At 40.7% G+C, this 23,649-nt stretch overlaps 1 protein-coding gene across 1 annotated transcript in view; it reads left to right on the top strand.

Moving 5' to 3' along the window:
- The first annotated feature begins 2,689 nt into the window (after window positions 1-2,689).
- The window catches only part of CPA6 (carboxypeptidase A6), a 48,557-nt gene continuing 27,597 nt past the window's right edge, over window positions 2,690-23,649 (top strand). Inside the window, exons 1-6 of the mRNA XM_075495465.1 lie at window positions 2,690-2,715; window positions 3,913-3,988; window positions 17,248-17,372; window positions 20,884-20,998; window positions 21,944-22,045; window positions 22,883-22,987. Coding sequence (XP_075351580.1) covers window positions 2,690-2,715; window positions 3,913-3,988; window positions 17,248-17,372; window positions 20,884-20,998; window positions 21,944-22,045; window positions 22,883-22,987 — 549 coding nt within the window. The remainder of the gene's footprint in view (window positions 2,716-3,912; window positions 3,989-17,247; window positions 17,373-20,883; window positions 20,999-21,943; window positions 22,046-22,882; window positions 22,988-23,649) is intronic.

Below are 23,649 nucleotides of genomic sequence, written 5' to 3'. Positions count from 1 at the left end.
TGTCTTTCAGCGTTTAACTCGTTCCCAAGCCTTAATGAACCAGAGTGCAGCAGCTATAGCAGCTTGTTCTCAAGAACTATAATCCCTCCTCTACCATTAGGAATGGATGCTTGTAAGTGGAGATTTATTTTCTTTCTGATTTTTTCTATAGGTATTTGATTTATAACATATCATGCCTCAAATTGTGTTTAAAATACTTGTAAAGCCTTCATAAACATACGTTTATTGAATTCCATGGGAGAGGAGAGAGCTGATTAAGGTTCACATTAGTCAGGAAAATAAAACAATAAGAAGGATTTTCCTGAAGGAAATGAGGAATTTACATAACTGCAGTTCATGCCATGTGACTTCAGCAGGAAAGTTTCATGGGAGAGAACTACTAATTCCATCAGTAAAGAAGTTGTATATGTGCTGCAGAATGGTTTCATTGAATCCATCTGGTCTGTTCCTAGATGAGTAAAACTACGAAGTAAATGGAAAAAAGTAAATGAAAAGAGCCAAAGAAATAAACCAATAGGTTTTAGTCCCCATTGGCAGCAGGGAATATCACCCTTCCCAGGCCCATGTAGCATATTCTGTGTTTCAAAAGCAGCTGTGTCATTTTTCATGCTGTTCTTGAAAATATAAGGGGGTAATGAAGGGAAAAAAAGTCATTGCATGTCAATGTTAGCCAACATCTGGTCACCCATTTTGCTCAGACACAAGGCTGACCCTGGGGACACAGCGGTCTCGCTTCTGCTCTTTGCTCACCACTCTCATCTGGTCTGTTCATTTCATAAAGCTTGTGTGTTGCTCTTTGCAAAGGCTTTCAACTGTATTTACACAAAATTCAAATGATCTCACTAAGTCCTAGCTTTAAATTCCATTAGCCTAATTGCTAGGGGTAAATTGAAAGTTTGTCCTGGTGGATGTAAAGTTCTATATTAACTTATACAAAATATATCCCATCTTGCTGTTTGTTTAGAAATTAAAAAAAAATAGACTTTAAAAAAAAGTTTAGAGACATTATGGTTAGAAAAATAACCTTGCCTGCATAAACCAGCAGCGTGCTGACGTATGTCTGCAGGCAATGCAACTTTCCCTAGATGTATACATGATCACTTACTTCTTTCTCCTCAACAGCTGGACATGAGGGATGGCAGGAGACCTCACCAGGGGGTGGTTCTGAGTGTTTGGGGTACAGCTGCCATTTATCAGCCACATTAGTCCATGATCTGGTAGATTTTGTTGTTGGCTTTTATATACTGGGTAGTCTGTTGGATTTCTACCCTAAATTCAATGGGTATTGCATAGTGTTTAAGGTAATAATTTGATTTCTTTAGTGTGAAATGTAACTAGGAAAGCTGTAAAGCTAAAAAATAACCTTAGGACTATGTTCTTTGACTGGTAGATATCAGGAGTAAAGCCATATTTCGTAACTGTGCTTTTTTGAAGAACATATAATGATTATCCACTGGCTGGCTAGCCTACAGAAGTGGGTGTTAGCAGATAGTTCTCAGGAATTCAGTGTATTCCTGCATCTTGAATGCACAAAAAATGAAACTGCTTTGTCATAATGGCTTAACCATCTTTTCATAAAATACTAACAGTACCTGGTACGCTAAACTGCTTGCTATGAGCTCTCTAGCAGCAGACCCAGCCACAGCTTGAGGCATTTCCCAACAATGTGTCAAGTGATCAATCTGTCACAGCACCAATATTTTCCTCTTTAAGGCAGATCTTTCATCACATTGGAAATGACAGAGTTGCTGAGCTAATCCAAGACAGTTTAGAGTGATGTGTATTAATTCGAGACCATACCTTAGTGATATCCGTTCCTTCAAAATTCCATTGCAGCTGCGTAACAGATGCTTAGCTACTTGTTTCATTAAAATCTGGTTTTTATATGTCAGTTATCCCAGTCCTTCCAGAAATGTCCAATGAATCTTTATTACTTCACCTTCATGTCCTGGGCTTCTTCACGTCTATTTACTTCATGTCCTGGGCAATCATTACTTCTTTTTGCCCATTTCCTTCTTAACAGCAATTTAATACTCCGAAAGAAATGAGTAATGGGAAAGAATATTACTGTTGTATGTGTGATAAATTAAAAGCATCTATTTTCCTTGAAAAGATGCAGCAGTTGTCGTACTCTAAGAGGCTTATTCCTTTCTGTGTAAGTTCCTATACAGGAGGTTAAACGTGGCTTGGAAGCATTGTAGTTTCCCCTAAAATTTTAGAGCTGCCAAATTATAACAAGACTGCTTTCAGAAATCTTCCTTCTTAGGCATAGACCATTTGTCAAGTAGGGTCAACAGCAGCCAAGCAGAATGGACTCAGGCCCACATCTCTGGGTACATCAGTGTTATTGCAGCCATAACCTGGAGTCTAGCTGGACCAAAAACTTTAAGGCCATGAAGCTGTTGGAAGACGTAGGAGTTTTAAGGCTTGGGACCTGTCTACAGGGAAAGCTCAGCAGGGGTGAGAACCAAAACTTAAGAGCTCAGACAAAAAGAAGGATCAGAGGCTAACCAAGGGGAGCAGATGTTATCTGGAGAGAAAACACTGAAGAAGAATGGGGAAGGGAAAATGGCTGCCAGAAAGAGGCAGAGTAAGCCATTTCAGAATTCAGTATTTATTAGTAGTACTGAACCCAACAACCAGTGCATTCTTCTGAACCACTTACTGACAATATTTAATGCTTACGGATATGCATGAAGAATTCTTGCCACAAAGGTGAGTCCTACCAGAGCTGTAGCTTCACTACACCAAAGGCAAGACCTGGTGCCTGCTTGCTGAGAACAGCAGCAGCTTGGGAGCCTTCCTAAAACAGTGAGGCCAGCAAATGCACACTCACGAGTGTTGCTTCTAGTTGGTCAGATATCTTCTGAGCAGACTCAGAAGCTTCAGGAAAGTAGGAGAGTTCACAACATATTTAAGGGACAAACTTCTCTCAATGCCAAGGGAAATCCTACTGCATAAAAGTCCCAGATAATGAGGAAACTGGAGATAGATTTTTTAAAAGGGGGTTCTGGCTAGTGGATGGGACTGTAGAAATAAAGATGTGCATGACCTCCAAGGTCTCTTGGAAGAGGAGAAGTACTGATTATCAACAGTACAAATTTAAAAACTCAAAATGTAGGAAAATGCTGGAATTAGCATTGTCCACACAAATTTATTTCAGCCCTCTTGTGTATGGATTATGATGGTGATGTCTTAGTTACATGATCACCCTCTATATTTTCTGTGGTCTCCAGCCTCCCATAGTTCATGACATGGATGGTGGTCATTGAATGGACAGCTATTCAGTTTCTTGTTTCCTGTTTGCAAAGTTATGTTCATTGAGAGCTGCTAAAGAAAGTGCATAAAATGAGCTCCTATTATCTAGAACCTTCTGAGCGTGTATGAACAGCTATTTACTTCACAAAATTTGTGCAAGCTTTACTGGATAAAGCAAAAGGCATGCCCCGATATGAAGGTCACCTCTCCTCTAAAGTCCCCTCTTTAACGCATGAGTACACTGGACTCTTCAAAGCCTATTAAATGTTTAACCATACAAAAGCAATGTATCTTACCTAATCTTGTCCTCAGAAACAGATTATTTGTTTTGGCAAAAAATATGGGGTTTTTTATCTGAGGCAGATATTCAGTATGGAAGATGACGGCCTGAATGGTTTCAATAAGAAGGAATGAAAAAAAGCATTTACATAGAAATGGAGGGTCAAGCTGACACCCTGATCTGTAAAGAGCAAATCAGTTCCGTGGAAGTGCATAATCCAGGGAGCAAGTTTAGAAGCAGAGCTCCAGTTCACCTGACATTTTGCAGATGCTGAAAAAGAGCACAAGTACAGTAGCTATCTGAACCTATTTACTGTTGCATTGTGCTGCTCCAAAGAGCCTTAAGGTGTCAATTCTATGTTCTGTTATTGGCAGTGATAAAGTCATACGAGTTGTTCCTGAGAGCGAGAGGGAAACGCAGATCCTGAGGGCTGCATTTAACAGGCTTAAGGTGAGTTTGATTATTTTCATCTTCTTTTTCTGATCTTTGTTGAAGACTGTAGTGGGTTAACTGGCATGCCTTTCGTTTGGCACTTTACTTCAAGCTATTTTATACTCTGGAAAGCAGCCTTTACCCATTAAATTCCTAATTTCCCAGTAAAATAGTGTAGGAATTAGGTTCATCATGCCTAACAATTTTAACAAGAAACACTTAGTGCCTTAAAATAATATAGGTGCCACACATGCAAATTTGCTTTTTTTGCTCTTCCACTTCTTGCTAGCATACATAGTTGCATGCTTCACTATCTGGCTGATGGTTTTACTTAAAACACTGAGTTGATTCAAGATGTGAACACACACGGGAATAGGAAAACGGAAGTGGCTTCAGTTTGAGAATCTCTCTGGCAGAATAATTTTCTAGAGGGAGTTGAGACAGTGTCTACGAGACTCAGTAGCAAGTGAAAAACTTTCTTCCCTGGCCCTTTCCTGCAGATATAGATGAAAAGCAATGGTGCCACTGTAGCAGCGCAGCACAAGAGCACTCTGCAGCATGCTGCTTTGCCGGCACAGCTAGTGAAGGCACAGGCAGTCTTTCCCCAGCAGTGTGGCCCATTATCTCAGAGGAGGACGGGGAGTACCTGTAAGCCAGGTCTCTGGCCCCTTCGACAGCATGGAAAGGACTGCACCATGCGCAGGCACTGCCCTCAAGCACTGGAGGAGGGACAAGCCTCATTAATAGTCTCCAAAACGCAGCCTAACCAAAGCAGAACCAGGGAAGTAACAACTTGATCGCTATGTTGAGTTTGTTCCAGGAGTTGAACGCGAGTCCCAGGCTCTGCCTCTTCCCCTGTGTTGAGCCCAGTGGGCAACAGTTGACTTCTCCCTGTATCTATGAAGGTAAAGGAGTCTGATGGGCAGCACAGGCACAAGCTAAAGTCATTTGGCACAGCAAACTCAAGCCTTCATTTGTGTCTGGCTGAAAAGAGCTGTATGAACGTAGACAAAGGAGCACGTTAGTAACTTTGGCAGTCCTGTGGCATACAGTTTTGGGTTACAGCAGAACACCAGTGGTACCAAAGTGAAGGGAGCATGTGCAAAACCCCTGGGCTGCTCACTGCCTTCAACTCCAGAAAACTTATTAGGCAGTCTGCAATGTATCTCTGTCTCCGTTGTTGAAACCTCATGTAAATGATTGTGTTCTCGCTGAGGCAAAGAATGAAGGTGCATATAATTTTCTAGTCCAATAGTTAACATCTGGGATAGAAGTAAATCAAATCTCAGTCCTCATACCAAATCAAACAAAATGAAGATCTTAGAAGAGCTCTTGCACCCTCCTGAAAAGCATTCCATCTTTCAGTTATGATGAAGCTTTCTTGCTACCATTTTTTAAGAAAGTGGACAGAGCTACCTTAGGTACCTCAGCCTTCTCTTGAGAAGGCTTTCTGCTGTGAATACACCAGCAGTCAAGACATTGATGCCTTACTAGCTTTAAGTAGGAAGGTTGAGGCTCTCTTCATCACCTCTGCATTTCTTAACAATATGTTCAGTGAGTTCCCCACTCAAGATAATATCTTTTGTAAATCCCATTCTCAAGACGTCCAACCTGTGCACGTTGCATGAGGAATTTCAATGTTCAACAGAGGCAGTGTCACACTGCTATGTGTTATAGCACTTTGTACTGTAATGCCCAACTCTCCTAAAGAATATTGTCTTATATTTGTTTATGCGGTGCTTACTAAGGGCCTGACCCTCAACTGTGAATGTTACTGTAATACCCCAAAAAGGATAATTGTTTTACTCCCAATTAGGAGAAAAAAAATCTAATCATAAACCCAAGAAATACATGTGGAAGCTGGTTTTTGCATTAATTTCTTCCCCCTGGATGCTGGAACATAAAGAGGGAGCACATGTGTTTTTTTCCTTTCTCCTCATATTGCAAACCCAGCGAAGCAAAAGGGTTACTCACCTTCCTGCAACTGTTTCTCATTACAGAGCTCCCTTAGGCTCCCAGAAAGATTCCTTCACCCAATTCCATCAAAGTGGGAGCAGTAGAAACTTGAATAAATAATTGCATACTATAACTCTGAGACCAGGATAATAAAATTTTGGCAGACTGCATCAGAATCTGACTAGTTAATTAGAAAGTGATTGATTCTGATGAGGTGGTAAGCTGAGGAGGTTGAAGGGAAGATTCAAAAGAGAGAGTATTGACACCCAGTTTCATGAAAACAGGCTGGGTTTGGCTGCGTTTCAGGTCTTAGGGCTCTTCCATCTGCAGCTGCTTCACTGCCCATCTACATGGGGTCAGACAGAAAGAGACGCCTGGAGGGCTAACATGTTTAACATTAACTTATCATTATCTTTTCCAAAAAAAAAAAAAAATCTCCAAGTTACTCACTCATGAAGGAGTGGATTGACAATGACGCTTCTTAGAAGTGCCAAGTACTCACAATACCAGCAAAAGTCAGTAGTGGCTGCAAGTCATCAGCCCCTCTGAAGAACCATGTATTTAGAGTTGTGCAATTTTTTAAGTCTCCATGTCAGTCTCCCCTGTCCTTCCCCTGCCCCCAGACTTCCAGAGTTGGAAACTCAACCAACAGTGGACTTACGTTCAATTTTTTAAACATGAGTCTTTAAGTACAATGCTGATAATGTGCTCAGGAGAAAATAGAAGACAGTGCACCAGAAAAAACCCCAATAGCGCAAAATAAGCTACAAACAAAGGCCAGATATAGTCCTGTTGCTGTCTTAACACAGTATACCTGACAAACAACAGAGATATGAACAGGGGTGTCAACAGATACGTACAAATTGCTATAATTACTGCGCTTTGGATTTTTACATTTTAGAGTCAGAAAACTAGAACTGGTTTAAGACACATCTCCCTTGAATCCATTTTGGTTTGAGCAGTAAATTAATACCAACCTGTCATATTACTCACATGTTCTGTTCCTCAAGGGAAAAATAAAGCTGGAACCAGGATCCTTTCAAGACACAACATTTTTGTACCTAAATAACCATCCAATAGCACCAATTTCACTTTTTTTTTCAGAGAAAGTATTTTAGGATTAACTGCAAGTAGTTGGTCTGTTGAAGAACGTTAATGTTTTCTTTAAAGCCATTTGAAGACTTCAGCCTGAGTTATGATATGGCCTGATAGTATCCTCAGTACTGTCAGTATTAGAAGAACAAGAAAAGCCAGTGAAAATAAAAGTTACATTACTTTTGTTCTCAAAGTGAGAAGGATACCTGAACTTGGGTTTAAATTCAGCCGTATGTTCCTCTACCCTGGCAAGTTGGTCTATTAGAGATGAGGTATATTTCAAAGGTACCAAAAGTTATGCTCTTTAGTGATGTCAGGGTTAGTCCCCATTAGCCAACCCAAAGAAACACAGAAGTTGCAGTGCAGAAGTCAAGTTTGGGGAGCCCAGTTTTCCCCCAGCGTGATCCATGCACAATTTAAATGTTTTGACTAAATTCCCAGGACAGTGCAAACACAGAGTAGTTTCTGCACAAATGGATCGTATTCTCATTGCAGGATTTCCTTGCATACAACAGGCCATCTATGCTGGCAAGGGAAAGAGAAGACAATCCCTCCTGTCCCAGGCTCCTCACTGTGTCTGGTGGAGGGAGCTTTACTATAGACTCGTGGTGTTTTGTGTTATTCCAGCCATTTCCTTCTGCCTTTAAAATCTACCCTTGTAAGGCAGAGTCACTTAGCCTTTGCCTCTGGCCTATCTTTTGTAATCCAAAGAATTAAAAGGAAAACTCATCTCTGTCCAGTTCAAATGAGCAGATCCTTCTGAAGGGCTTTATCACAAAGAAGTTTGAGAAAATTATCCTGATGGTCCTATTACAAAGCAGTGTATTTCAGTGTCAGGCAAAGAATAAAGCAAATGCAAAGATACCCCTTCTTATCGCCCACTGATTTGGACAAAGGGAAAACAATCAGGAAGAAAATCCAGGAGCACTGGAAAGAGTGGCAATGTATCTTTTCATTCATTTTGTTTTATCTGCCTGGTTCTTAATGACTGTCCTTACCACTGATTTTTCCTGAGTAGATTTTGTCATTTACAGTCTGCTCTAGCTGCTTTCTTTCAGAAAGAAACACCAGGGCAGTGGGGAAAGAAGGGGGGAGAGCTTTGCCTTCTGCCACACTGAAGCCAATGCTGTAGAAGTCAGCAAGTTGCAAGGTCCATCCCTTTTGGGAAGAGGATCAGACACAAAAGGAGTCCTTGCTTGAATGGGCATTTACAGAAACCTACACTGAGACATCCTTGAAGGATCATCTTGGAATTGGCTATATGTCTTGATGTATTTGAAGTATCTTAGAATATGCCCCCAGTAATTAACTTGGGCAGCAGTGGCTGTCTAGCCACAGCGTAAGCGACAAAACTCGCAGAAGAAGTCGGATGACTACTCAGGGGCTTTAGTCCACATGGAAACCTTTTGATCTCAAACAGGACTGCTCTTCTACCAACACCTGAGCTGTAAAGTTAACTCGTACACTTTTACAGAAGGTGTAGTCCCTTCAGACTTTTTAAATTTAGCATCTGGAGCTCCTTAGGAGGGATATTTGCCCCTTTTTTTTTTTTAAGAAAAAAAAGTCCATATAATGCTTAGTGTAATAAACCCCTGAAACCTGTCTGAAGTGGATAGGCTCTGCTACAGTACAAATGCCATTGCCTGTACTGAGTGAATAATGGATAATGAATGTTTCATTCCACACGTTTAACTTTTGGTTCATGAATTGCCCAAAGGCAAATCACATTAGTCATAATCACTTGCTGAGTAATTTCCACAAATTAGTTTTGGTCTGTAGCTCCATTGCCCACAGTGCTTTGTTATTAATCATTATTATAAATTGATTCCTTCATTGGCTGGTTCTATTAACTTGTAGGTGACAAAATATTGCTTTTTTCCCTGATGGGGTGAACATAGCATGTAGATCTGCACTGCCAGTAAAAATAGCCAGCCCTACAGATTAAAATTTGTCTGCTGTGAGTTCTGTAAAGTTGCTTAAACTTGCATGTATTCAACCAATAAACTCTCCCCCAAAAGGAAGCTTAAATGTACTGAGTCCCATCCCTGCCCCCAAAGCAGCAGGAGCTGGCTCTGGCCCTGACTGCTCCTGCCCCAGCCCGGCAGAGCAGGGTCCCCCGCGCCCCCCCTGCCAGCGTCCCCTCCCCACCAGGACCACAGTACCACCGTCTCTCCAGAGCAAGTTCTCAGAAAGCTCTTACGCATCGTGCACGGCTGCGTATGCAACTGTTTCTCAGGGCAATACGCGTCTGAGGTCATAAGAAATGACGCAGGTGGTGAACAGGGAGTCATGCTCTTTTTCAAGGTGCCAGTTTCTGGTTTTCACTAAGTGACAGAGGTAGTAGCAGCTGGGAGATGCCAGCAGTATGTATACAGAGGTATGTATCTCTTGTCTCCAGCATGTTCCTACATCAAGTTTCTTTCAGTTTCTGTGGGGAAGAAAAATCAGAGCCTAATAACTGTGCTTCCCACCAGCAGCACCACCCCACACCCTTGAACACCCTTTTTGCACAGTCCCTGCGCCAAAGACCACTGGAGCAGATACGACGGTGAGTATGATGGGTAAATGATGGTGGAGCTCCTCCTCCAACTTGCATCCAAGATGACAAGTATGTTGCATAGCAATGTTAAGGAACATTTTCATATGGTTGTGATGATAGACTGAAATGCAGCAAATTCTTTAGCAATTCAAGTACAAACTCATGGAGTTATTTATTTTTCTAGCTATAGATCACTGTCACAGTTTTTGGATTAGCTGCTGCTCTAACGCAATCACAGGCACCGATCTTAAATTTTAGATGTTCTGCTGCAGTCCTTTGCTCTTATAAATACTATCTCTTTTTGTACATACAGTACAAATCTTTATTCCTGACCCAGTGTTTAAGACCAGAAATACCTTTTTGCAGGTTCACGGTTTCACACTAATCATTTGCAAATTATTACAGTAATCAACAAACAACAGAGAAATATTTAGGATGGTAGTACCACAGTGAACTGAGTATTACGGAACTGCCTGCTCTCTGTCCCCCAGGGCTCCTCTTGTCCAGCCGTTGTCCCTCTGCCTCACACACCTCTCCAATGACTGGCTATTGTCTCCTGCTCTGCCTTGTTTAGGAGACAATTTGAGGAGCCTGTTGCTGGTTTATGAGCCCTTTCATGGTTTTAATTCTGTTGGACCTGACTGACAGAAACAAATGTCACATTCCCAAGTGCTTTGCAAAGAAACCGGGATTTGCTCAGGTCCTCAGACCCAGCAGATTCTGTTTATCTGCTCTGGAATTTTCCTTTGTAAGCATTATTTTTGAAGTGCTACTTCATTTGAGCCTTGACTGATAACTTCTACTCCATCGGTGGTCTACAAGCACTTCTTATCACATACGCCTGACTGGGATCGGGGCTGTTTGTATAAGTAGCAAAGAAGCTACTGCTCTGTGAACATTCCTGGCATAATAGAGTTAGACCACTCATTCTTCAGTAGCTTTTACAAAAGAAATTCCTGGCCACAGCCAGGCGCTTCTTTAACTTTGGGAGGAGCCAGCCTAGCAGGCCTTGAAGCCACAACTCCATTCCCTTTTGTTTGTTTTCTAGCCCCTACAGCAGCTGCTTATCCATTGTAATCCCTGAATTGATCCTGTCATTGCAGTTCAGGGACTCAGAAAAATATCTCATAGGGGAAAAGGATCACTTGGCTATAAATCTGATAGTTTACAGCTCCATAGGCAAATGCTGAAAAAGGCTTCAGAGAACAAAAGCCCGTCTGAAAATGCAGTAAGAAAGCCTGTCAGCCCAAATGGAGCTATTCCTGCTTTGAGGAAGGAAAGAATTAGCTCAGTAGCCAGGGCTGTGTGCATTTTACTTTGCACATACAGCAAATATATCCATATAGCCAGATGCTTTAGTCATCAGTCCAGATTTTACCCTAACTCATAGTTAGGGTTCCAGTCAGATATGCATAGAATATTTCAGTTACACAAGGAACATCAGGTGACAACAGAGGTTATTCATCAATATATCAGAATACGTGTCTGTAAACCACTTGCCAGGCTCAGAAGGAAAATGTTGTTCCAGGAAAACTTTAGTAGGAAGATGCAAGCTAGAACAGGAGAGCCCAGGGAGTGAGTGCATCACAAGGTGCAGAAAGTCTGGACTTTCTGAGATGGGAGGAATCTGTTTCCTCCTTTACTGGTGAGGAAGCCTGAGTCCCAGCTCAACAAAGTCATCAGCACAGCCCCAGTGGGAGCAGGATCAGACCCAGACCCTATCCCATTTCTTATGCAGTGCAGCAACAACTACGAAAGGAACCAAGCCATAAATAGTTTAATAAGAAACAAAACAGGGTTTTGGTTGGTTTTTTTTAATAAGTGTGTTAAAGACTGTTTCACGTCTTTCAAATATACTTAGCCCAGTGGCATCTGTACTTGTAAGAATGGATATTCAATTACCATATAATCGTGTATGAGTTTTTCCTCAGTGACTCTCTTGAGGAATAGCCTACGAGTTCTTTTCTGCAGTGTAGAGCTCTGTGTAAAATTATACCAGTGTAAGTAGAGTGGCAAGACCATTACTGTGTTATAGTTCCACAAAGATCCGCAAAATTCAAAACTTCAAGCTGTGCATTGTTCGCATTCAGTTCCTGCCAGTGTTATAGCTGCTGCAATCTCGTGAATCAATCCCGATTTATTGGCACAATTATGCTTACCAGCCTCACTGAAAAATAAATACGGAAAAGTTAAAGCCAATTAAATGTCTAGTGTGCTCAATCAGAAACTTAAATTACGTTGCACCAGCAACTAGGACTACCTTGTAAGTCCTTCCAGAAAGCATGGGGAATCCCACACTTAATTGCCACTGGACCATTTTGCTGCACAAAAAGGGCAGCTGAAGGAGATTTGCAGTCAGGACTGTCAATTAAGTTCCTTGACTAGCAGCAGCAAGTGAGGATGAAATCAGTCCTGATCCTGAAAATATTTGCAAGGGTGAAGACATTAGAGAGGCGCAGTTCTGCTCTTTCCAGGTGAACTACAGCACAGCTATAATTATCCACCAGTGTCAGAGTCAACAGGAGTCATTCTTCCTTCATTCTTTCTTTGCAAATGTACCGACAGAAGCCAAAAATTCTGTTGCACACTATATATGTGCATGCGAAGGGTGTTTGTGTACATACATATATGTGATTATGTTTCTTGTGTGTTATGTGATGAAGCCTCTGATAGTCAGACCTCTGACAACATCAATAAGACTAGAACAGTTTCTGCTTCTTCTATTCTCTACCTTCTACTATCAGATTTCTAATTGAAAACATACCTCATGAGTTTCAGGACTGCTTAGGGTGTTCATGTGTCTATACACGAGCATATGGATGTAAATGGAAAACCCAAACAACCTGAGAGAGCCCATGACATGCTGATAGAGCCCATGAGCAAAGAGCATCACTGCTTGCATTACTGACTGCACATTCCCTTTTACAAGAGGCTCAGAAATGCCAAGCCATTTCAGCTGATGGCATCATAACAATAATTATATTCTGAACTTTATAGTTGACAGCATTTCTTGAAGAAATCTGTTCATAGTGATGTTAAGGACAAGGCCAGCTTTGGCACATGGATTGCTGTATACAACTCAGTATAAAAACTGGAATTGCTAGGTAATAAAGCATAACAAAATTACTGTCTTCATGGGGTACAACACAGATAAATCATATAGACAATTTTGTCCAGATACTAAATGTAAATTATGGCAGAGTTATTCTAGTAATTTTCAAAGACAAGCATCACTCATCTCTTTTGATCGATACACGATCACAGACCTGATGAGAGCTCTAAGCATCCTTCTTTCAGGCTAAATGGAAGAAGAAATTAAACACCTGTTTACAAAAGGATAGTGAGGAACAACTGGAGGCTACTGCCCAAGAAAATGGCTTTAATTACAAAGTATGAGCCAGACTAAGCCCTGTGGTCTAAAGAAGCTGGGGATTTCTTTCAGTGACTTGAATGAAAAAAAGGACTGTGGGATTTATGCAGCCATGAGTGTGTTCCAGGGGAAAAGCAAGGAGAATCCTTTCTTCTCAGGCTCCCTTTCCACAGACACAGAACGAGCTAGAGGAAAACCTGGAACTAGTGAAGAAAAAAACTCCCTGCTCTGGTTTCTCTCTTGGCAGGGCAACAGAGCTTTGTGTACACCATTGGTGATAATGCGGGATTATACCAACGGAATGTTTGTATTTGCATCATTTTTCATTTTGGAAGAAATTCTGAATTCTCTTAGCTCAGCACCCAAATCTTTTTAAAATATTTGCCCCTTTGCCTTGCGCTGACTTTTCATCACCATACTGACCAAAAGCTAGAGACATGACTAATGAGTTCAGGGTTGCTGTGGCTTGGAAGGTGTCCAGGTAAGAGCTGATACATTTATACTCTTGAGCTGTCTTGAACACCTTGGTTTAAAGAGAAACTGCCTACAAGGAAACCCAAAGAGTGCTGGCTTTCCTAAGCACGAGTTGAATCCCAGGCACTTTTATGGGACGAGTGAGGTTGAAAAAAAGAATGTGCAGTTAAAAAACAATACTTACTATGTAGTCACGATTAATAATCTCTTACACCTTCTTTGTTAAATAAAGCAATAATGTGTTTAAATCCTCTGGGAAAAGGAGCTGTCTATGCTTTTACATACCATTTCTTCTCACCAAAAGCAAGTCAGGATGCTCGTGCCTCCAGTGAGATTCTGGGAAAGGGCATTCGCTGGGCACCTGCGGAGCCACCACTGTCCCTGAGAACAGGTACCCAGAGCCACACCTGAGTGCAGCGGCAGGTGCCGAGTAGTTGGTCTCCACATCCCAAATCTGAGCCTGCTGAAAAACCCTGCCTGGGTTCTGCTTATTGTCCAAAGGCTTAAAACATCCCAAGACCCTCTAAAGGCAACCTGCTGCCTGACAGAAAAAGACATGCAAAGGAGACAGTTCTGCAAAGGAGATGAGAATATTTAGGTTTGCAGACATACTCTAAAGCATATCTCTTTTCCTCTAGCCTCCAGATACCAGGTGAATTTTGAGGTTCAAATATTTGGCAGTGTGTTCAGGGTAAGATTTCTGTAGGATTTCTGCATCTGTTCATTCTGTAGCTAGAGAATGTTCCCCCCCATCTAGCAAATCCCACCACCCACACAGCAAATAAATGTCTTTTGGCAGTGACTGGTATACCGTCCATAATACTGTATAATAGCTGATGTGTAATGTGTGGGAATAACAACACCCCATCACAGATAGTAAAGAGGATAGGAGAACAATTAATATCACTACCACTCGCTGCCAGTGGAGCACAGTGTGGAAATCCAAGGCATGCTTGCCAGAGGAATGATGCTGAAAGAAGAGTGATGACTCCGATGGAGCCCTCAGTATCCATGGGAGATGCAATGATGAAGTCTCCTAAAGTAGACAGTGAGTAAAGGATAGTTGGACTTGCTCAGTCCAAACATGCCTGCTCTGAAATCCATCTTCTGTTTTCTCAGTTTTCATGCGCTGCCTCTACGTCACGCCAAGGACAAGCTGAAAGCTGCAATATAAATAAGATGTCTGTTGGAGAAATGTGTTTCTTGTTATATGCTTTATAAAGTAAAATCAAGTCAGCAGCTGAAGTGGTGCTCCGGACAGCACAGGTAACATCTCCCAGATGAGCCCTGAATGCTTCATTTACAAAGGATGAGAAGTGGGAGTCAAATGAAACCAAACTACCCAAACAGGGAACTGAGCTGAAGAGGAGTGATTTGCATTCTAAAAATGGGATTTTTTTGTCTCCCTTCCAGGACAATGCCTGAAATATTGAAATACTGAATAGTGAAATATTGCCTTTTCTCCGGAAGAGGATAGCAGTGTGCAATATACCACTGATTTCATTAGTTAAAAGATGATTGCTTCTGCTTTTGATATTCCCTTGCAGCCAGTAATGTGAGGGACAATTAGAATACCTCAGAAATTAAAAAGCTTGGTGATGTTGTAACTCATAGTGTGAATATTGGTTGGTCTATCCCCTCCATGATGATGGAGACATTTGCCAAAATTAATACTGAGTAACTATGAAGAACAAAGACAAATTTCAGGTGTATCTCAATCATGATTTTTTTTTTCATTTTTGTAACTCTGTTTCCAGTTTTGTGTGCTTAGATACTGCAGTTGGCCAGGAGACACTTCACTTCAGTTGCTCTTAGCTTGCGTATAACAATTTGTTGTTATGTTTATAAAGATGGCTCAAGCTGAGCTGATTGATACGCTGTTACTCCAAGAGCAACAAATTTACCCTCTGTGATGTGTATTTATAAGGATAAATCTTAAAAGTCAAATACACATTTCTAATTAACCATGTGTGAAATCAACCATGTTGAATTAGGGGGGACTTTCACTGGATGCCTATAATTAATCAAAATACGAAAGATAAACTAACAAACATAAGGTGTTAGCGCAGTGAGAGGATCTTTATTTATACGCAGCATTTAGCATGATTTAATTCATGAGTTGGGTTTCTACTGACCATCTGCCATAGCTGCTGTCAGCTTCACAAGTCTCGTGAACTTTGCCAGTCCTGGTGTTAGACTTCAAAAGATGCTGCGCCCACCCACCACTATCACATGGATCCATAGACCATATTGTGGCAGCGTGAAACAAAGACTGGTTTTGGCAGGAATAGAAGAGGCTGCCCCTGTGTTTCAGTTTTTCTCCTTCCAAAGTAGCAGGCATTTAATTGGATTAACGGGGCTAACGTCACTACTGCTTGAAGAGGTATCATCAGGTTCAGCATCAGATGCCTTCTTGGTAATCAGAATATTCGTACTCAGGGCCATTTGAGAATGGGAACTAAACCCCTGTTGCAAGATCATACTCTCTTCTCAAATGAGGTTCATAGCAAGACCAGGTGAAATGCATTAGATATTTCCAAAATAGCTTGTATGGCATAGAAGAAGTCAGGAGCTTTTAAAATATAGATTATAAAAACCTTCTTAGAAACCTGGAAAGCAAGTAGGGCAAGGGACACTCATGAGCTGTATCCATGACTGTCATCAATGCAGCCTAGCACAGCTGATGGCAATAAACTTCAAAAGATACTTACCAAGTATTAATTCGTTTAAAATTCTCTTTAAGAAATGTGGGGACACGGTAGTCCCTATCAATTCCCCTCTTTGTATTCAGCTCACAAACTTACATATTTTTAAGGCCTGTGGATCTTGCCGCGCATATTTCTCACATTGACAGAGAGGTTATTGCTGAGACTCCTTTCCATAGTCTCCTGTGACTATCCAGCAGCTCTGGGAAGAGCTTTGTTAACTTGTGTTCTCGCCACTGTCCTCCCACTGGCTGAGGAGGAACTTTTCTCACCTCTGTTGAAGAGTATGTGCGTCTGTTGTTGGTACGGCTCAGCAGTACAACGCCATTTTGCTACAGGGTGCAGAACACCGAGATTCAAATCCCTGTTTGCAAACTTTCTTGCTTTCTTCAAAATTCATGTTCTGGGCTACAATTTCCAAGTGTATTTCAGATTTGGCAACAAAAGAAAGTAAAAATGGACAAGAAGCATCCCTTAGGTATGCGCGGATATAGATAGCACACTAATAATTGTGGTATCATTTAGTAGCTATCATTTTTTACAAGATTGTAATAATTTGATTATCTTAATCCTGTTATTTTGACATTTCATATAAAATTATTGGGTAGATCACAGCTTCTTTCATAGTATTGGTGACCTTCTGTTACTGACCTCTGATCTGCTTATTATCAAGAATAACACTTGAGTACGCTTTGCAAACAACACTGGTATATGCTACGCTTTCTACCTCTCTTTAGCGTTCTTTTCTTTTACTGCCCTAGTGATCACAGAAAATACCTTGTGAAATAAAAAAGACTCACGGACTCCATAGGAGCTAATACATAGGGAATGTATAATAGTCTGAGGAGGCGCGTGAAGCTGGAGGTAGTTTTGTTTCAAGCTGTTTGAGGAGGCACATTCCTGAGACTGTTCTCTCTTCCCGTTGGCAAATCTCCCGCGAGAGTTGTGGTAAGCTGGACGCAATCATTCCTCAAAATCTGCTCCATTAGCACAGATGTCGAGCTGGACCAGCCAATACAGTTTTATTGTCTGTACCATGCCTAGAGCGTTTGCCTACATAGCTTCAAGCGTGCCATCTCCTGGATTTCCCCACCTACACTGAATGCGTATGAATTACAGGTTGGTTCCTGCACTACAGGTGGACCTGTGGCAGCCCAGCAGCCCCTTCCACATCGTCGAAGGTACGGTCACCGACGTGCGAGTACCACAGAACACGTCCCGAAGTCTGCTGCCCTACCTCCAGCAAGCAAACATCCAGTACACGTAAGCCTGTGCTTTGCTTTCTGTGCCCCGCTCCACAGATCTGGCCTCCAAGGCAGGTCTGCATCTACCACGCCAAATGTGCTTGAAAATATGTTCCACATCATAGCAATTAGACTGGCAGACAGCTAGACATTGCCAAGAAAACAACCATTTTAATGGGAGAACAGAAAATCTCCCACAGGCAAGCAGTTTTAATTAAATGTCCTCCTTTGGAGTCAAGCTGAAGTGTTTTCAATGTATATGAAATCACATCTGTTAAGAGAGGGATGGTAATTACTAATTCTACAGCCTGCTTTGCCTCTCTCTGTATTTAACAGGAGCAAGGTTTGTTTACAAGTGTGCTGCAAACGCGGAGGCAAGCCTTCTTCATGAATTATAAAGGAATGTACTAGTTCTGTTTCATAACTCTCCGTTCCTCGTGACCCAACGCAAGTCATACAGAACAAATACACGCTAAGGATCACACATCATTTATAGCGTTTCTTAAAAGCATTCAAGACAGTTTTGGAGTATAGTTATCATTTCATATTTATCAATATGATATGCTAGACAAGAGTAATGATCTTGTCATTAAAGCCTTTTCAGTGAGATGCTGAAGCATCTGAATAATCAACTGATGAGTTACTTGAATTCTCAAACATTTGCTGAATAAAGCCTTACGTGAGGCTATTTATACTTATTTCTCAGCACAAAAAGGATGGCGCGAATCATATTGTATATTATATGTACTCTTATCAGAATTCCATTTTTATTATAACAATGGCCTCTTATTAATTTGAACTTCTAAAAATACAAAAATAAACATAAGGAAATTAATTACGCAGGCCCAGTAGCTGAAGTTCAGAGTGACTTTCATGTGGGTTCAACACTGCTTCAGTTTTGTTTGTGTTTAAAAATGAGATGGGGATTTCTGTAATTGTTTTCCTGTGCTTATACAAAAAATGTCCCCTAATTACTGTGCCCCGGCAGTTGTATATATGTCTGCTGCTGTTCCTGCTCACAGTAATCGCCTTTAATGAAATGACAGAAGGCCATTTTATATGTGTTATAAACACTCCCTGTACTTGAAGACCTTTACTTTAGGTTGCAGAGCAGAGTGTGCAAGGGCAAGAACTGCGGGAGCGAAGGGTCTCTGCAGTTTGCCTGAAACAACGTGCTACAAATCCTAGGACAACATTACATTAACTCTCCACAGGGAAAATTTCCTCTCTGACATTTGGCACACAAGTTGTGCGCTCTTAGAAGGAAGCCGGGCGGTATTTTCTCAGCTCCAGACTGTTTCTTTGCTCTCCCTCTTCATCTCCCTGCTGCCACTTTTGGACTCCTTGTCCGCTGGGTCCCAGCCATCAGAAGCAAAACCCTGCAAAGCCTCGGACGAGCGTGTGCTTGTCCTGACAAGCCTCCTGAGATCTGTAACTCCACAAGAGCTGGCAGGCTTCGCTGTGAGAGCAGCAACAGATATAGTCCGGGAGCAGCAGGAGTGGGGCTGCCGGGCACAGCCATGCCCACAGCGCGGCTGGGGTGGGGACCACAGCCCTGAGCTGAAGTGCAGCTCCACAGCCAAGGGGCTGAGGCCCTTGGTTTCATACAGCTCCTTTTCTCATGGCTGTTTTTCACAATATTTTTTAATTATTATTTTTGACACGCTATTTGCAAAGGAGTTAAATTGCTACATCCCTTTTGGAACTGGAAAATCTGAGGCAAACACCATGTAAAGCTTCAGCCTGAGGGAGTGACGCTTGCCTAAATTATGACAAATTTCTAAAGACAGGAAGCATTAAGCAGCCCTAATAATGAACAAAGTGACCAGGTGTATCTGTCCCAGTGTTCTTTATGACAAGAAGACAGTCATGAAAACAAGCCAGGCATCAGATAGATAAACTCTTACTGCACCAAGTTGCCTCGGTCGTAAGTTCTCTGGCAATGAAGCCACTTAGGGTGTATTCAGACCTGAGGGACTTAAGAGCCTTTGTGTTATAAGGACACACAGTACACGCTCATTTAAGAGTAAAGAAAGATTATCAAATCTCATTTGGAGTACAGACAAATAAACAATCAGGAATTGTGAAATTAAATCTATTATTGTAAAAGTGAACAAACAGAGCTTGATCCTGGTAGATATTTATACTAATCAGAATTCAGCAAAGCAGGCAAGTATTTTTTTAACATATTAGATGTCCTAACCACTTGAATAAAACCACTGCTTTAATCTGACTACAGGCTTAAATGCTTTACAGTACTGGTCTTAGAGTGTATAGCACTTTGCAAGTCAAGACTATAAGCCCTTAGTTTGCTTAATGAAAATTGCTGATGTAGAACAATGTAATTCCTAACTATACAATTACTTCGCTAATACATTTGAAGATGGGGATAACCTTTTCTTTGATATTATATGTAGGTAGACATATTATCTTTGAGGTATCTGCTGCCCAGCTGAGTTAGGATTAGAGTGAATGCAGTTTCTTTCCATCTTTTTCCAATCATTGCAGCTAATGCCTATAAAATTTTAAGAGGCTGAATGTGACCATCGTTTTACAGGAATGATGAATTAGTGGAATGGTGATTACACGTTGCCATGCTTTAGGAGAAGGTGGTATACAAGGACGACTCTCAGTTTTACAGTGATGTTGTTACTGATGTCAGTGACGATATTCCCAGCTCTTGCCACTATGTGATTGAAAGGATAGATGCTCCAACTTCTTCAACATAATCCTTTTTAGATGTTTTCTGTCTTATATTTCTATATTTGTATCATTATTTGGTTTTGCCATAAAAAAGGAAAGTTTTCAGCTTACACCACTGTTTCTGCGTTTTGCTCTTAATGCAAAGAACCTCTCACGTTTTAGGCAAGCATATTTAATTTTCGCTTAGTATTGTTTCATGTTTTTCCTGACTTATTTTAAAATAACTGGCAAACAACTATTGCAGAGTAGATAATGTAAACAACAAACCACACTTAAGGTTTTTTCTTTGTTTGTTGTGTCTCAGACAGAATGATAATGCCGCCAAGTTCTTCATTTTTTTTGTTTTGCCTCTACAACTCGTAGGTATATGAAAAGTTCCATGCCAGTACAATAACTGCCGAGAGAAAGTATGTGCATGTTTTTCTAAGCCTAAACAGATTTTTTTTATGGTTTTGAAATCAATTTTGAAGATCCGTGATCATGTAGTATAACTGGATTATAAAAGAAGACAGCAAATGCTGCTCCATAAACAAATTAAAGTGGCTTCTTCTTTGCATTGGCTACGTTATTTACATCATTCTGTTTTCTTCTCTTAACAAGCTCATTGTAGTTTTTGAAGGCACTGTTGCATTTCAAAGCAGCCGGAGTATTTATTTGGCAGCATATATTCAATAAGCCTGAAGCAGTCTATTGTCAAAATATAACAGATGAAGTAACATCAGGGTGGTTTAACTCCTGCTATATTTCTTCTAAATGTGATTGTTGTTCTGCTTTAGCCTGTGTCTTCTACTAGTTTTTCAGTAATGCCGCTATCTTTTTTTACCTAGGATTCTCATATCAGACCTACAGAAAGCAATAGAAAACCAAACTGGACTGAGGTCATATAGGAATCGAAGGTCCCTCTCTGGGTATAACTATGAAGTGTATCACTCCCTGGAAGAAGTACGTGAAGATTCATACTGTTCCTCTTATCCGCTCTACTGTTGTTTGTAATAAGGCTAAGATTTCTCTCTCTCTACAAGTTATGGTTACCTGTTCATCTTCAGAAGTGTTCTAAATGTTTCTTCTTCAAAAATAGGCACCTTCTTGAAAATGTGTATATTTTTAATATTTGTATTCAAGGCTTATCTTTACATGTAACTATCTTTGACAGCTTCCGAGTTTTGTTTTTAAAGTAGGTCTTTTTCTCTGATGGAATAAGAGATTTCAGTGAGTGATTAGTCTCAATGAGTCATTTAAGAAAGCAATACAAGCAAATGCTTAAGTATTTGCCCAAGAGGCCCAAAGACTTAAACACACTTAGATACAAATTCATGTAGAAGGGATACTATCCTGGAAGATAGCTGGGTAAATAATTTCTGCTGATTTCGGTGTGCTCACATATACAGTTTCAGTCTGCACCAAAACAAAGTCACTAGGCTGAGCGTGGAGGGTGCTGCACCTCAACAAGACCTGTGAAACCAATATTGCTGGTAGCGTTGAACCCTGCAGGTCAATCTGTTTGCCATTCTGTGTCCTGGCAGGCAGACTCAGGGACCTTCTTTCTTCATTCCATTAATATTTAGTGGGAAGGGCAGATTAGCCCCATCCCCAGATTTTCGATGGACAGCTAATGCATTCCAGTAATATCCAACAATAAAATGGGAAAAAAATCCCATGTGACTGAAGGCTGCATCCAGCCTCTGGCAATAGAGCTATGAGAGCCCAATGATAGTTCAAGTGTGACAACAAAAACAAACAAAAAAACCCCAAAAAAAGACAAAAAGAAAAACTACAGGAAAATCCCAAAACATACAGAGAACTGAGAGCTGAGATTAGTAAATGTGTTACAGTTGCTTCCCATGAAATGCAGAGATTGAAGCAACAATTTTATTTCTGTATTTGCAGATCCAGGGTTGGATGCATCATCTGAATAAAACTCATTCAGATCTTGTTCACATGTTCTCTGTTGGAAAATCCTATGAAGGGAGACCACTGTTTGTACTCAAGGTAAAGATTAAATAGCCATTAATCACACTAAAATCTGGAATCAGGGACAGACACTTTGTTACTTATGTTATAGCATGTACACCGGAGAGGCAGGTTAACAGTGTTTCCTAAGGATGAGTTGCTAAGATTTAAGTATTTCTCTGAATGTCATCTTTACTGAACAAAAAAATAAAAAGCTGGAAAACTAAAAGCCAAATCCTATTTACTTGGATTGGATATGCATGGAGATAGATTACAGTTCAATTAGCAGTATTTGGATTTAAGGGAATTGGAAAGTTTTGTGTTTATAGACAAGTGGGAAAGCAGTTACGCTGGAGAAGGACCCCAGAGGACTCGAGCCCTTCTCAGCAAGTGCCACATACGCTTCCTCTTTAGATACTGACAAAATTTCAGGGCTGTGTGCTCTCAACTCACATTATTAGGACCACAAATTAGAGGGTGTCAGCAAGACACAAAAAAAATTTTACTTTCAATGTACTTTCTTTTCATCTGCTGTTGCAGAGTCCTGAAAATTTGATTCGGCATCAGGCTATTCCTGTAGCATCGTTTTTCCTTACGCTGCTCCATGTGATATTTCAGGATATCAGTCCTCATAAAAGAGGAATTGACAGATCTCACTTTCCTGTACATTTTTTTTTCCATTTATCAACTTCATTATCTCGGCATACCTGCATATCATTTTCTTGGCCATACCTTTGAAAATAATAAATATGTCTTCCTTTATATGAGGAAATTCAAAATGGTTTAGTGTTTCTAATATTCTATTATTTTCTCATCATTGTGTCTCACTAATGTCATGAGATGTATTGATATTTCTGTGAATATTCGCACTTCAAGTTAGGTAAAAGATCACGGCCCTACAAGAAAGCTGTCTGGATAGACTGTGGGATTCATGCAAGAGAGTGGATTGGCCCTGCTTTTTGCCAGTGGTTCGTGAAAGAAGTAAGTGTTTAATGATTTACAGTCATACAGTTCTTTCAGTTCAGTAAACATTGCATTTTTGCTATAACCGATGTAACATATTATTAATAAGAAAAATAACTAGATATTATACCGCTTTTTTTTTATTTGTGCAACACTTAAGTGCTTGATAAACGAAGCTGATAGTGACAGCCAGACACAGCTAGGCACAGGACAAAAATATGCCAGATGCATATTGGCAAATATATGAAGTAAGATTTTATTCCAAGACCTAAAAATGTGAAGACTGTAATTCTGGTAATGGTCCAGGTAAATCAGTGTCAGTGTGCACTGCATCAGATCAGTTCAGCAATATCTTTGCTTTAAGGACTTAGATTAAGAAAGACATTCTCTTTTGTGTAATTCCATAGGAACAGGACGCTAAAATCATAGAATCATAGAATAGAATCATAGAATCATTTAGGTTGGAAAAGACCGTTAAGACCATCGAGTCCAACCATTAACCTAGCACTGCCAAGCCCACCACTAAACCATGTCCCTAAGCACCACATCTACACGTCTTTTCAATACCTCCAGGGATGGTGACTCAACCACTTCCCTGGGCAGCCTCTTCCAATGCTTGATAACCCTTTCAGTGAAGAAATTTTTCCTAATACCCAGTCTAAACTTCCTCTGGCACAACT

Source organism: Mycteria americana, chromosome 2 (genome assembly GCF_035582795.1).
Source record: "Mycteria americana isolate JAX WOST 10 ecotype Jacksonville Zoo and Gardens chromosome 2, USCA_MyAme_1.0, whole genome shotgun sequence".
Lineage (NCBI taxonomy): Eukaryota > Metazoa > Chordata > Aves > Ciconiiformes > Ciconiidae > Mycteria > Mycteria americana.
The sequence above is the reverse complement of the archived record's forward strand: the minus strand, read 5'-3'. Positions and strand labels throughout refer to the sequence as shown.